The 16,033-nt window shown below is 40.0% G+C and overlaps 1 protein-coding gene across 1 annotated transcript in view; it reads left to right on the plus strand.

Annotated features, from left to right (window-relative positions):
• The first annotated feature begins 1,450 nt into the window (after window positions 1–1,450).
• cabcoco1 (ciliary associated calcium binding coiled-coil 1) overlaps window positions 1,451–16,033 on the plus strand; it is a 52,883-nt gene continuing 38,300 nt past the window's right edge. Inside the window, exons 1-4 of the mRNA XM_078224308.1 lie at window positions 1,451–1,468; window positions 2,922–3,028; window positions 10,312–10,481; window positions 13,009–13,153. Coding sequence (XP_078080434.1) covers window positions 1,451–1,468; window positions 2,922–3,028; window positions 10,312–10,481; window positions 13,009–13,153 — 440 coding nt within the window. The remainder of the gene's footprint in view (window positions 1,469–2,921; window positions 3,029–10,311; window positions 10,482–13,008; window positions 13,154–16,033) is intronic.

Below are 16,033 nucleotides of genomic sequence, written 5' to 3' on the forward strand. Positions count from 1 at the left end.
AACGAATACAAACCCAATCTGCTCAGTCTCTCCTCATAATCAACACCCCTCATCTCTGGTATCAACCTGGTGAACCTTCTCTGCACTCCCTCCAAGGCCAATATATCCTTCCGCAAATAAGGGGACCAATACTGCACACAGTATTCCAGCTGCGGCCTCACCAATGCCCTGTACAGATGCAGCAAGACATCTCTGCTTTTATATTCTATCCCCCTTGCGATATAGGCCAACATCCCATTTGCCTTCTTGATCACCTGTTGCACCTGCAGACTGGGTTTTTGCGTCTCATGCACAAGGACCCCCAGGTCCCTCTGCACAGTAGCATGTTGTAATTTTTTTCCATTTAGATAATAATCTAATTTGCTATTATCTCTCTCCCCTACCTTTTGTTCCTTTCCCTTATTCCACACCTGCACATTCCCTTTCCTGCCTCCCCTTTCACACTCCTCCTCCCCCTTCCCTCCTCACACGATCCTTGTTTCTCCCCTCTTTTTCTCCTCCCCTCCTCTTTCTCCTCCCCTCTTTCTTAACTTTCAACATAATTTCATCACTGTTAACTTTCCATAGAATCCATCGAACCCCTACAGTGCAAAAAGTGGCCATTCGGCCCATTGAGTCTGCACTGACCAAGAAGAACTTTCTTCTTTACATCCTTCACAAACAATCCAAATGACATTTTATCTCAATATATTTGACTTAATTTATTCCCTAAGGTGTTGTAATATTTATTGAATTAAGCAACCATTACTTTCATTTTTGTAAAGAGTCCCATGACTAGTATATGCAAATATTATAGAAACCATTCCAGTAATATTGTGAATTATTTTTATTGAGAAACTCTTCTCCAGCTGGCTAATTATCACAGTGTGATTGTGTGTGTGTCCTTGTGTCCTTGTCAGCCACTTTATTCCACCACACTGGAAACTAATATTGAACTGTGCTGACCTTAATTTTCAATCACTGCAGTAAAGTGGGTTCTCATTTTTATGTAACAGCTGTAGTATACTAGCTCAGTACACATTGAATTCAGAGCAGGAAATAATGATTTCAAAACTTATTTTTGTGAAGTTAATAAAGTCAGGGCATACGCATAAAATAATTTATCATTCATTGTTACTAAATTCTTTAATATTCCACTTGAATAAGTCTGTTCTTCAAATATACCTTCCTAACCAGAAACTGCTCCTTCTCATTTACATTCTCAGTTGTTAATGCAGCAAACAAGAATTTATCATTGTATCTCCAATCTTGTGTATCCACTGCAGTGGAAATGTGATTGTTGCATTTTACAAATTTGCCAGTCATAACAGGAATTGTGTGGACTCCACTATTTTGATAAGAACTAACTTAATATAATTTACATGCTACTTTCACACGCAAGTGCAATGATTTATGGTTATTTCGCAGCAGTAGCAATGGGGAGACAGCTGTGTTATGAATTACTTAGAAAATGACTGGCATGGACAAGGTGGGTTGAATGGCCTCCTGATTGATACACATCTATAGTTTGATCTAGATGTATCATCCGGGAAGGATTTGACTGAATCTTAGGCCTGTATTAGCTGGGCCAGTAGTAATGGTTCATGAACCATAGAATCCCTACAGTGCAGGAGGAGGCCATTCTGCCCATCGAGCCTGCACCGACCACGACCTCACCCGGGCCCTATTCCTGTAACCCCCACATATTTATTCTGCTAATCCTCTAATACTAGGATCAATTTAGCATGGCCAATCAACCTAACCCACACATCTTTGGACTGTGGGAGGAAACCGGAACACCCGCAGGAAACCCATGCAGAGTAGGGGGGAACGTGCAAACTCCACACAGACAGTGACCCAAGGCCAGAATTGAACCCGGGTCCCTGGCACAATGAGGCAGCAGTGCTAAGCACTGTGCCACCACGCCGCCCACACAGTTGTGTTGGGGTTCTACAATTAGACTTCATAACTCTTAGCTAGGAGGGAAATCATACTGGCTTTGTGCTTTGATCACTATCTAGTGACCCTTGCCTGAGGGTGAAAACAGCACTAAACTCAACCACCATGGCCCAATGATCAAATAACTAGCTGTCATTCTCAGCATCAGCTTACACTTAAAGAATTGCCAGTGGGATGATGCACAGTACTGTTTTCACGCGAGGAAAGGTAAGGAAAAAGTTATAGAAAGAAATAATGTAATAATGTGAATAGAAGAGGTATTTGACTTGATTTGAGAATACTTTGCTTTTGCCACAGATAAATCATTGCCAGAATTTTATGTTGCTTGGGTGGCTGTGTGAAATTGTGGGAGAAGACTTTGGGACATCATGCAATATTTTGGTTGGCAGGCAGGTGTGAGAGTGGGAAGTGTTCCTGTTAACAATCAAGCAATTTGATCCGTTAAAGGGCCAATTGGACGCAATTTTACACGGCCTGTCTGTTTGTATGGTTGGTCTGCAGGCTGATTGGCCAGGCCACCTTTATGTTCTAGCTGCAACCTCGATCCAGGGCGGGCTGAAATCAAATTTATGAATGTGTGTGGGGCTTGTGCATGATTGTGCTACCGAGACACTTGTTGCATAGTTTTGACATTGCTAACCGTAAAAGATATTTATTTTTTATGGATCAGCAGCTACCTGAGTCAGCTCTGCAGTGGCTATCCTCCTGACGGACCACTTTAAAAACGCCAGCCCACACCCTCATTGTCTTGGCGCCTGCCCTCTTCCTGCCCTTCCTGGTAGCGCTCAGCCTTTCACGCTGGATGGGCGTTCATTGACCAGCCCACATGAAATTGTGCTCTGGGGCCCACTGCAGCCAGGAAAGTGTTTTGCATCAGCTTCCAAGCCCACTGAGTCCACACACCTAATGGGTGAAAGATTCAGGTCCACGTTGTATTAAATGATTATGGGTGAATGCAAATTATACTGTTGTTTACTCTGCAGGTTGAAAAAGTCAGCGTGAAAGAAAGAGAAAATCCATTGGCCTGGAAATTTATTTCCTCTTCTCAAGTATCTGAACTCTTACAACTAACAGTGGATCAAGTTCAAAAGTAAGTACTAAATCCATTAAGGGTTGACTTGGAAACTTTTATCATGTTGAACTTTCATGCAAAACTACATCTAGTTGGAAAATATTATCCACAAATAAATTGCGTTTTGAGGATTTTGGACACAGTACTTTACAGAATTACAGAATTCTTACGGTGCAGCTCATCGTGTCAGCACCAGCTCTCCAAATGAGCACTGTGATTTAGAACCATTCCTCTGCCTTTTCCCCCATACCCCGGTACATTGTTTCTATACAAATAATCATCTAATGCCCTCTTGAATGTTTTGATTGAACTTGCCTCCACCACACTTCCAAGCAGTTATTCCAGACCACTCCTTGTGTGACAAGGTTTTTCATGCATCACATTTGCTTCTTTTGCAAATTACTTTAAATCTGTGCCTTCTCATTCTTGAACATTTTACGAGCGGGAACTGTTTCTCCCTATCTACTCGATCCAAACCTCTCATGATTTTGAACATATCTATTAAATCTCTTCTTCCTCTTCTTCTCTCCAAGGAGCATAGTCCCAACCTCTCCAATCTACCCTCACAACTGAAGTTTCTCATCCCTGAAACCATTCTTGTAAACTTCTTCTGCACTCTCTCCAATGCGTTCACATTCTTCCTATAGTGAGGTGCTCAGAACTGTGCACAATACTCCAGCCGAGCTCTAACTAGTGTCTTGTATAAGTTTAGCAAAATCCTCTTGCTCTTGTACTCTCTGCCCCTATTAATGAAGCCCAGGATACAATATGCTTTATTAACTGCTCTCTCCACCTGTCCTGCCACCTTCAATAATGTACTTATTTCCCCAGTATTGTCACCCAGTCCTCCTTGGTTCCACAACCATATGATAATACAATTGAGCCCTTAGTCTGGTCCTTTTGCCTATAAATATGGTGTTTGTAAAAAATTAACATGGTAACTTAAAGAATATCACAGCTACAGAGATTCAGAAATAGGTGCAGCCAAGTGGGCTTTCGCAAAATTATAAACTCAGCTGTTTTGGTGATCAGTATGGTAACAATCTTTCCACCAACACTTAAAACATGAATAATACCCTAAATGTAGATGCTAGTTAACTCAGAATGTGGTGCTTAAAAACTCGGATGGCATGGGTTCAATCCCCATACCAACCAACTAAGGTGGTTCTTAGGGTTTGCCTCTTCTCCTTGCTCCATTGTGAAATCATGGCATCATTGAGCCATGATAAGCAACCCTCTGATCACGAGGCCACTACATGAAGAGACAGAATACCTTAAATCCTGAATTTGCAAACTGGACTTCATAAAAGAACACAAGGAGTGCTGTTATATATCAGCTGTTTGCCTCTCCATCATCATATTTACATATTCATTAACTTACATTATTCCTATTGGTCTATATTATTGGGGGGGCAAAGTTTTTGCTGCAAGTTTAGCACTATTTTCTATTTGGGACTCGGGCTGCACTCACGGGAAAATGGAAGGTTAAGGGAAGCGAGTAAGAAGTATCAAGACTTATGAAAGGGTAATTAATGAAAGATGTTTTCTTCTAATTAATGGATAGGAGATACCAAGTCCATAGTAGAATTGAAAGCATAAAATGAGAGGTTCGATTTTCTTTCATGCACAACATTATTAGAATATAAAATATATATGTTACCAGGAAGATCTTGAAGCCAATTCAGTCACAACATTTAATCAGAAATTAGATAAAGGGACATTTGAGCAAAAAATAAACAAGGTCAGCAGGCAAACCTGGTCCATTGAGCCTAGTTTTAAAAAATCTATTTATTAGTGTCACAAGTAGGCTTACATTAACACTGCAATGAAGTTACTGTGAGCCTATCATATTGTGACATGTGTAGTATTAAATCCCATGATATTCTTTGGCACCACGTGGTTTCAAAATATCAGTTCCAGAAAGTTGTTCACTGGCATACCAGTGAAATAGAGTTGAAAGTTTCTGAACAATGGTTTTGTTTGCCAGCTGTTCATTTGCCAGCTTCATCTCAGATCATATTGGAGTTGCTGTTGCTTTTTTCAGTTACTAAGCTAATTAAGCCCATAAAATTGCCATCTAAAATTATAATGAACGAATACCTTTCAGTTAGAGATAGCTTTGTAGGTAGAGAGGAGTGGGCGGGGAACCCAGAAATCCCAGGGCCCCATGGTTTCTGTGGAATTTCACAGCAGAACCTTATTATCTTTATTTTATGCTGTTTACCACCCAACCACAGATCAGTGAAATGTGTTGGGGGTCATGTTTGACGATTTTAAATTTCTAATCCTTCCCCCAGTTTAACACTCCCTCATCCATTATGGGGGAGGTTCACCCATTCTCCTTCCTCAGCTAAATACTTATTAGTACAGGACACCCTGACAAGAGATGAGGAGCGTTTGGGGGACCAGTGTCTGAGGTTTATTCCAAAGCTGCAGGATTTCCCAAAAAGTGAAACTACCTTTTTTCATGTTTTGTTCATTTTTTTGCATTTCTTCACAACAACATATCCTCGGGTAAAGTGAAGTTAAAATCACCTGCACAAAGGAAAAGCCCCTAGAATTGGAGAAGCAATACAAGAGAGAAAACAGAACAGCAAGATTAAATTTTAACTCCATGTTGGGACCCCTCTCATTTTATATGTAAGGTGTTTAGAATGAAAAGTTTAACCATTGGCTTTAATGTGAAAAATTTAATCAAGAAATATTCTAAAATCATATATTTTTTAAAAATTCTTTGGAGTATAAATTACTTTCCAGATGAACTGCCCTTGTAGTTTCTAGAATAAGGAACTGTTCCAGGAAGCCAGCTGGAGCTTTGAATGATTTCACTTGCGGTTTTGTCATATGGCAGTGTTTATATTACTTTTTCAATTTGAGTCGAGGGTAATTATACTCTTGGATACATTATAACAGCAGTTGTTCAGAATATAAGCATACATTTACTCCAAAAAAAATAATTTGTACCATGCAAAAGTAAACTTCAATCATTTACTTCTTAATTATGAGCTACATTGAAATGCATTTGAGGTTGTTCTTCGGTTTTTCTTCAACTTGATTCGATGTCAAAATCTCTATTGTAACTTGGTTGAAGTGTACAGAGCTATTTCAAATGTCTGACCCTCAGCATTTTGTGTAAAATATCGCGGTGCAAATTAAAAACTGAAATATAATAGGGCAATAAATATGTGCCATAAAAGTGAAATACCATATCTGTAACATCGCCATCCTGCCTCTGTCCTCAATCACTATCCTCCTCACAGTTCACTGTACTTCCGAGTTTTGTATCATTTGCAAATTTTGAATCTTTCCCTCCACACCCAAGTCTAATCATTAATGTATGTGAAGGAAAGCTGTGGCCCTCGTACCAACCCTTGGGGAAACTCGCGTTATACCTTCCACTCATCTGCAAAGCAGCTATTTACCACCACTCTCTGTTTTCTCACTCAGCGAAATTCATATCCATGCTGCTTTTAGTATGGGCTGTAACTTTTCTGACAAGCCTATGTGGCACTTCATCAAGCAACTTTTGGAAGTCTGTATACACCAAATCTATTAACAGCTATATGCATCAATCACTTGAACCTCATCAAACAATCATGTTAGATAAATGTAATTTTCCTTTAATAAGTCTGTGTTGGCTTTCCTTAATTAATCCACACTTGTCCAACTGACTGTTAATTTTGTTTCGAAAAGCTTGCCCGCCACCAAGGTTAAACTAATTGCTGGATTTATCCTTGCACCCTTTTTTGAACAAGGAGATGACATTCACAATTCTTCAGTCCTCTGGAACCAATCATCCACCCAAGTAGAATTGGAAGATTGTGGCCATTACCACTTAAATTTCTATCTTTGCTTCCCACAGTGCTCTGAGAGGCATCCCATCTGGTCTTGGTGATTTATCAACATAAAGTATAGACAATCTTTCTGATACTTCCTCATCATCAATTTTTAGGCACATCTAGCATCTCAGTTATCTCCTCTTTCACAATGTCTCCATTAGCATTCTCCTCCTTGGTAAAGACAGACGCAAAATATTCATTTAGTACCTCAATCATGCCCTCTGCTTCCGCTTGTAGGTATCTTTTTTGGTCACTTAGCCCTACCCCTCCTCTTACCACCCTTTTACTACTTAAATGCCAATAGATGAATATGTTTTCCCTTTTATGTTCGCTGCATTCTGTTCTCATATTCTCTTTTTGCCCCTTTTATTTCCTTATTCATTTCCCCTCTGAACTTTCTATATTTAGCTTGATTCTCACTTTTATTAGCAACCATATCAACCAATCATACGCACCCTTTTTCTGTTTCATCTTATTGTCTATCTCTCATCATCCGGAAGTTCTGGCTTTGTTTGACCCACCTTTCCCCTTTGTACCCAAGCCACCTCCTCTTTATAGCAGCCCATAATTCTATTAAAAAGATTACAAAGTGCTTTATCTCTCATGCTTTGTGGGTATTGGTAATGTCAATTCTTCTATATTCAAATAATTTAATATGTACTACTGCTAGAATTTTCAATTACCATTTGACTAAATTTAATTGTTGCTTATGGAATGTCTTTTTGTTTCTGGTTCCATATTTGTCATTTCTCTCACCTCTGAATTAGAAAGTTATGAATTCAGAAACAAAAACAGAAAATGCTGGAAAATCTCAGCAAGTCTGACAGCATTTGTGGGGAGAGAATAGGATCAACGTTTTGAGTCTAGATGAGCCTTCGTCAGAGATTCCAGCATCTGCAGTATTTTGCTTTTATATCAGTTACGAATTCAGGCCTCACTCTGAAGATTTAAGTCAATACTCCTAAAAAAGTATCTGTTGTCCAAGGTACCGTTTTTCAGAAAAGGGGTTGGACCAAGGCCTCATCTGCTCTCCAGATGTAAAGGTCCCATAGCACTTTTTGAAGAAAAGCAAGGGAGTTCCCCCAAAACAGATTATAAAGGAAAACAGAAAATACCTGAAATGCTTAGTAGGTCAGGCAGCATCTGCGGAGAGAAACAGAATGTTATGATGACAATGAAGGCCCCAAGGAACCATCAATAGATCTACCCATGGGCTTCGTGGAGTACAAGCTGCCTTATTGAGTGAGCGGAGGCTCGCCAACGGGAAACAGCCTGTGGGGGTTTTTAAGCCTTTAACTTTACCCAGATCGGGTTGTAGATCCCGAGGTGAAGACTGCCTGCTGGTAAGCCACAGGAGCAGCCTTTTCATTTGGCGCACAATAATGGGAAACTGGCATTTGGCTGAAGTACTACTTCCTCTATCTTTCACTCTGGCCAACCTTTGAACATCAAGAATTTCTCCAATAAGAAAAAGCCATTTTGCCTCTTTGGAAACATGAGCCCTGTGACACCAGTGGGGAAGGCTGGGCCCAATATACAGAGTGCATATTTTACTTTTTACATGCTAACAACATTGAAGGAGACAAAAAGTGAAAAGTGATGTTGCTAACAAGATGCAGGGCCTCAACTTTCAGTGTGTTATGGTTCAGGTTAAAAATCCAAGTGTTTTATGAAGCCTGCCTGAATCATAAGTTTTGCATTTTGAATTTGGCTAGAATAGGCATGAGATGTTTCACTTCAGATATGATTCAAGTGACCCCACTAGGGAGCTTTTATCAAACAAAGTTAATTTAAGAATACAACTAAGATGTATAGTAAGAAAATTAGCAAGAACATTTATCAATTACAAACAATCATGATAATGTATAACCCTAAACAAAGATCTCTACAATGTTCCAATCAAACCAATCGCATAGACAAAAGACCTTTTTCACAGGTTCAACACAGCATTGACTAAGGCTCACGTGATACTGGGATCGAGGCCGTTGGTTGAATTCTGCATCAAATGCTTTTGAGACTCAGAACAGTTTGAAGACAAGACAGTTTCCCAAAACACCAGAGGGACTCTGATCCAGCCCCCAACAACAGCAGATTTTCACCCTTTAGGAAAACAAGATCTTGTTTTCAGCTAACCAACAGAATTTTCAAAACAACAGGGAGAGAGGGAAAACACTTTTTAGCTTGCTGTCCCTTCTAAAACTAAAAATTGAAACTGAAAATGAAATCCCTGTCATCTGACGTACCCACAATGTTTTCTTTTCTTCTCCCAACAATGACATCACCTAAGGCTATGAGCATGAATTTAAAAAGCTCTTAAAGGTACACTAACATCACACAGTATGATAAGTAGTCTGACCTACCCTGACTCAAATGAATTAGTAGACCTTGTAAAAAACTGCTATGACCCAAAGCCCTGTGATTCTATAGCGAAATTGCTTCAACATGACTGGGAGAACCCAGAGGGAACTTGTCACTGAGGTTTTGGCTAGGTTGCAGAAACTAGCTGAATTCTGCGAATTTAGGCAAGCTGCCTTATTGAGCCAGCAGAGGCTCGTCCAATGGGAAATAACCAGCAGAGGCTTTTAAGCCTGTGACTTTACCAGGATTGGGGTTGTAGATCCCGAGGTGAAGACTACCTGACTGTAAGCCACAAGAATGGCCTTTTCCTTTGGTTCACAATGAAGAGTGTTGGTGATGGGAAACTGACTGAATTACCACACAGAGTTAACATTTCGGGGCAATGACCTTTCAGCAGCTCATCACCCTGAAATTTTAACTCTTTAGAGGTGCTGCGTGAACTGCTAAGTATATACGGCACTTCCTGCTTTTATTTCAGATTTAAAGCATCTACAGTGATTTGCTTTTGCATTAGCACAAAATAGATTACCTGATCATTTACCTCATTGCTGTTTGGGAGGGCCTTGCTAAGCTTAAATTGGCTGCCGTGTTTTCCTACATTATAATAGTGACTACATTTCAAAAGTACTAACTGTAAAACACTTTGGGATTACCTGAAGTTATGAAAGATACTAAATAAATGCACCTTCTTCAAAAGCAGAAAATGCTGGAAAATCTCAGCAGAGTTCAACAAAGTTCTGACGAAGGGTCATCCAGACTCGAAACGTTGGCTCTATTCTCTCCACAGATGCTGTCAGACCTGAGATTTTCTAGCATTTTCTGTTTTTGTTTCAGATTCCAGCATCCACAGTATTTTTCTTTAACTTGCACCTTCTTTTTGCTTTTGTTCTTTACTTTCACCCAAATCAAAAACACAGTAATGTCTTGTTTTTACCTAACAAAGGCCTTCATCTGAACAAATGTATTACACCACCATTCAATGTTATTCAACTGCGCTGAATTCCGATTAATTGTATTTTAAAGATGGATGTTACTTGTGAAATTGTTTCCCGTCGAATGTTGTTTCAATGTCTTGTAACTTCCCTATTTGTCTATTCATTTAAGACTATTGGCAGAAATTCTACAGTTCAAGTGCTACCAGAATTGCATGAAAGAAGGCATCCTCTTAGATTATTATGTTTCTGGATTTTGGTGGTCAAAAGAGCAGAATTTTACAATGCTGCAAACATCTACCTTCATGACTCTATTAAAAATCATTTTGGAGAACATCAGTGGTAAGTATGATTTAAATTGATGCATGTTCAGTAAGGAGGGAGTTATGCAATTCAGCAGAAACTTGTTCTCATCAAATTAGAACATGTGCCACTGTCAGCCTGCCTCAGTCAATAGGTACCATTGTATTTCATTATGGTTAATTGTGTGTGAAGTGCTTTGAATCATTTTTCAGAGACATAATAAGAAAACTGGTTAAATACAAGTCTTTCTTTCCATGAAAAAAATAAATGTAAATCCTTGTCCTCCTGCAACAGCACTGAATGTTGCACCTGGAACATTTATTTTTCCTTTTCTCAGCTTGATTTGCTGATAACGCCGAAATCCATGGATTTTCACAGAAAATGTATCTGGAAATAAATCTCCTCTATATTTAGTCCGATAAAGTTTAAGGTTATTTAACAAAAGTTATTTTACAGAAGTGGTTCCATTTTGATTATGCTTTTTGGCGCAGTGAAGAGGAGGTTTTTTTTTTGTGGTATCTGTATGTTTAAGCAAAATTGCTCCATCTGTTGGTGATCAGTCAGATCTGAACATGCCCCATCTTGAGGTTACTTCTTCACTTCCACAGTGACAGGAGGAAATAAACTGAGTTGAGGGAGGAAAAACGGATTTGAGGTTGTAGCGTAGAAAGGGGTGGGCTGCTGTCTGGGAGAAAGTGGCTAAGGACAGGGTGAGGCCAGATCTGGGAGTTGTTCATCTGCAGTATTCTGCTCCTGTCTCAGTTGTGTAGGCTAGGATTTGGGAATGTTGGAGTCCAGGATTATTTAGTGGGATTATGAGCTGATTGATACTTGAAAGAACTTTTTGTGATAGCTAGGCTTTGGGTGAGGGGCTTAGAGTCAGAAGTACTAGCAAAATGGAGTGAGGGAAAGAAATCTGATGCAAGCATTTGAGTTCACTGGACTCTCTCAGTCTGTCAGAGGGGCACAGAGTTACTCAGACACTCAGGACACTGAGGAGAAAGCTTTGTTTGCAATTCACTTAAATAACATTCTCATCTCTGTATACATGTAATAGAAAATATTAAAATCCAGTCATGCACCACCAAAAGCAATCAGCCTCTCTCCTATCACCATTTATCTCTCTTTCCATTTGTGGTTATCTCCGTCACCCTTCCTTCTGTGTCACTTTGTCCTTCCTCTCCCTGCTCCTGATTGTCTCAATGTGTGCTCGCTCATTCTCTCCCACTTCCCTCATATTCTCACTCACCCCATCATTGTGTGTGTCATGGAATCACTTACACCTGAGAGGCAGACCTAGATTTTGTTCAACTCGAGTGAGATTTGAACCCACAATCTTCTCACTCAGAGGCAAGAGAGCTACTCCCAGGCTGACACCTTCAAGGTTAAGAAGGAATTTGACAAAATTAGCTCTCATAAATTGTTTTCGATGTTGAAGGGCTCAAATACCAGGAATTAAGATAAAATGGGGAATTTAGATGTAAGAAGCAAAACTAGGGACAGCTCCCTCCACCCAAAAGATAATGGAGTTGTGGAACAAAGGTCGTTGAAGCAGATGTGTAAATGGATTTAAATGGCAATTAGATGTGTTCTGGAGAGAGCAGCTATTGAGGGTTATGCTGAGAAGATGGGTCAGTTGGCTTTTGGTGTTGTGGGCCACACAGTGTCTCTATCTGGAAACAACTGCAAGTGCAGTCAGCACCTTGGCATTATCTGAAAAATGCCAACTCCAACAGTGCAGTACTCCTTCAGTAGAACATTGGCATGTCAGCCTAGAAATTGTTTAAGTCTTGAGTGTGGTTTGAATCCACGACCTGCTGACTCTGAATGACAGCACCTGAGAATTGTTCAATAGTGACACTCGTTTCCTTTATCATCCTAATTTCCTTTCTGTTACTTCTCATATCTTGCAAAGTCCTTGACTCATTGCTGGTGTAGCATTTCACAGTCGCTTTGTGGCCTCTGGTACCTTACCCAAGTGGCCATTAAGAACCTCAACAATTGATTTCCAGTTGTTGGTCTGTGGACACTTTAGAGCCAAGTTCAATTCTGACCTCATACACACACATGTGCATTCTAACAGGCACGTGGAATAGGGATGAGGAGCAGGGTCCCTGTCCAACCTCTCCCTTCCCTAAATGGTGTCGAAGCCCATTATAGTACCCTTGCTAGTGACATGCCCAAGACCAATTGGGAATAAAACCTAGGAACATCTCATCTGTGTGACTCAACCACTGACGAGATTCTCAACAAAGAGAGATGATGCCAATTCTTTTAAGTGGATTTCACCTTTTCAGATTTAACTGTAAGAAAATAACAATTCAAATAGAGTAGCTGGTTAAGACGAGTGGAAAGATTATGATCAAGTTAATCTTACTGTGTTATGATTCAATTAATACAATTTTGATGCCACATATATAAAAGGCAAGATCTTTAATTTGATGGTTGATAAAACAGGCTTTCAAAAATTGTTTGTTACAGTCAGCTTAATGTGTCGACATTATGTATGAAATAGAATATCTTGTAAGTCAGTCGATCACTCACTCAATGTTGTGTTTTATTGCAGAAAAACACTTGCCGTTGCTAGATAATTTAAAAGAACTCAAGAAAATCATGGCTGATGTTGTTCAGACAAGTTTAGAAAAGAGTGATAGCGGAGAATTCTTCACTGTCGACCAAGCCAAGGCCATTATTAGTTACATGAAGATCAGGTACCAGTTCTCTATCTTCCTCAGTGTCAGTAGCGCCCTAGTTGTAACTGTTCAGCCACAGTGAGAGGCTTTTCTTCAAGATCAATGTCATTTACTCTTTCATACTCAGGGGTGTTTTGAATTTTCCTTAGTATAAATTGGAGTAAGACTGAAAAAGATGGACTCCTCCTTGGCTTTCTCAACTTCCTTAGTCTTCTTGTGAACCAACTAAACTTGAAATACCTTGGCATGTCTTAAAGCAAATGTAATTTAGAGGGAATAGCTTTTGTAGTTACTATGGTCTTTTATGATGTCATCACAACAGATGTCATCACATTGTAACCTAGGTGAAATGTGAAATCTTGAGAACTAGTCCAATTCTGCAAGTAGGAAATAATAATGAAATATAAAATGCAGCATCATTCTTCCTCCATTCATGCTGCCAAGTCATTTGCTGGAAGTTTACCACCTCGCCTGCCCAAGACTCGTAAGATCTCGCCCGAGGCCAGTGGAGAATGCCGTTCTTCGAGCCTCGCCTGCCCCGTTTCTGAGGCGGGTGAGGTGGTAAAGTTCCAGCCATTGACTTTTGTTGTGTTTCTCTTGCTGTCTCTCTCTCTCTGTGGCACTCATTCTTTGTGTCACTGGTTTCTTTCCCCACCCTCAACTCTCTCTTTCTTTTCCCTCCTCCCTCATCTCTCATTCACTTAAATAATAATGATAATCGAAACATATTAGACATATATATTACTTAATACTTTGTGTCCTCGCAATGATATTTACCTTCAGAAATTTAGCTTTCACATTAATGTGAGTAATCAAAGCCACTGCCAAAATTCCTTCAAATAATCAGAGACAGCAAAATAACATATACTTCAACTTGCCGTGAAACCCTGTTGACAACGGCGGGGCTAAAAGATCTCGCTGCCTGCGAGCTGTACGCTGTCTCCTGCTGCCACAAAACACACCGTGATGAGGGAGGGAAATCCCACACATTGACTTTTGAGGAGACTTGAATTGAGATCTTCAAAATAATGAAGGGATTTGATTTGATCTAAATGGGTACATTATTTAAGATGCGGGGGAGTTGGTTAGGGATGACCAAGGGACATGGTTTGCGTTACTTAAACACAGAACTAATTTGGAGAGATCTTTTTTATCGCAGAGAGTTGTTGATTTTTTGGAACAAGTTGCCAGCATTAAAGTTGTTTGTTTATTAGTGTCACAAGTAGGCCTACATTAACACTACAATTAAGTCATTGTGAAAATCCCCTAGGGTTAAGAAGGGTGCTGGATCTGTTCATTACCGTGGCTGATGCGCTTAGTGAAAATGGAGAGTTGGTCAATGTGTCCCTGGGTCATTGTGACAACTTAGATCCCTCGGAGGATCAGGAAAAAATTTCATAATTTTGTTTCCCCTCCCTTGTCCTAGAATTTTTTATCAAATCTTTTCTTTTGCCTATACACATGATTACTTGGGCTAATGGGAGTGAAGTGAAGGCAGGGTGGAGGGAGAGGTGGAAGGTTATGATGGACATGTTGTCAGGTTGCACCATGAATGTACAAGACAAGATCAATGGACAACATGGTCTCTTATCCTATCCCTCATTTTCACATGTTCCGAGATGTCTCTTGTATTCCCTTCATCATAATTTTTGACAGAAGTGCACAAGCTCTTATTTACTAACTTAACAGAACTTATCTGGTACGCCAAGCCCTGTCACTGTAATATTTATTCAACATTTAGGCAGGAAACTGGTGCTTGATATAGCACATAAAAGATTAAAGGGCTTGGAATCAATTGAAGGAAAATGCACTGTGAAGAGAATTTCCTTTATGGGTTCAAGAGAAGATAAGATTCATGAGCCTATGTGAAAAGCTGTGAAACAGTTTTGCAAAATTGATTAAAATGTTGAGTGCAATAGTCTATACTTACAGAAGATGTATTTGAACAACTTTAGTGCCTAAGATGCCTGCTACTCTCAGAATGCCTGAAATAGGACAATATTGGTAATTGGCAAAAGAGCCAGAGGCAAGATGAGATTTGTTTAGGCAATGAATTGTTCTGATTTGGAATGTAATGTTTGAAAAGGAGGATGGAAGCAACTTCAATCATAACTTTCAAAAGGAAATTGAGTATTGTTACAATCTTTGGCCAGACCCTGGGAAGTGGGGGAGATCCAGTTAAAGACAAAGAAAGTTTTGTTTGAAGTAGATATAGACTAGACAGCTGCTTTTGGAATTAAGTCACAGATCCCATGGGTTCTGAATAAACAAAAATAAACTTTACTGTACAAGGTCAGAAAGGTAAAACAATTTACAATATGTATCTTGTACCCTTAACATTCAGGATAAGTATGAAGCGCATGTGAGTTAACAGATGAACTGTGGTCAAATACACATTACCGAGTAAGTGACAGATGCAACAAGACAAAGTCCATGGATTTTTCAAGAATCTGTCCATATGTCAGTAAACACCAAGTCAAACAATCTTGTTGAAAATCTGTCTGACAATGGATTCCTAGCTTCACCTTTGAAGATATCTCCTTGGAGTTCTCTCCAAAGTTTGCTCCCACTAGGATGCCCTCAATGACTGCTCACCCCCCAGGGTTTCAATCGCATCTCCCCCAGATTCCTGATTCGGCACTTCAGGCCTTCTTACTGGTATAATCCCAATTCTTTGCCATAGAACTAGCATCACTGAGCTGGCATTGTCCCCAAGTTCCTCCAAACTCCTGTCTCCTGGCTGTTTCCAACTATATATGACTTCCATCCTTTGAGCGAGCCTACTCCGGTTGCCCGGGACGCGCCCCGGAGCCCGCTCCAGTTGCCCGGGACACGCCCCGGTTGCCCGCCCCGGCTGCCCGGGACGCGCCCCGATTTCCTGTTTTATTTTGGCTAAAT

This window comes from Mustelus asterias, chromosome 11, assembly GCF_964213995.1.
Source record: "Mustelus asterias chromosome 11, sMusAst1.hap1.1, whole genome shotgun sequence".
NCBI classification, from domain to species: Eukaryota; Metazoa; Chordata; class Chondrichthyes; order Carcharhiniformes; family Triakidae; genus Mustelus; species Mustelus asterias.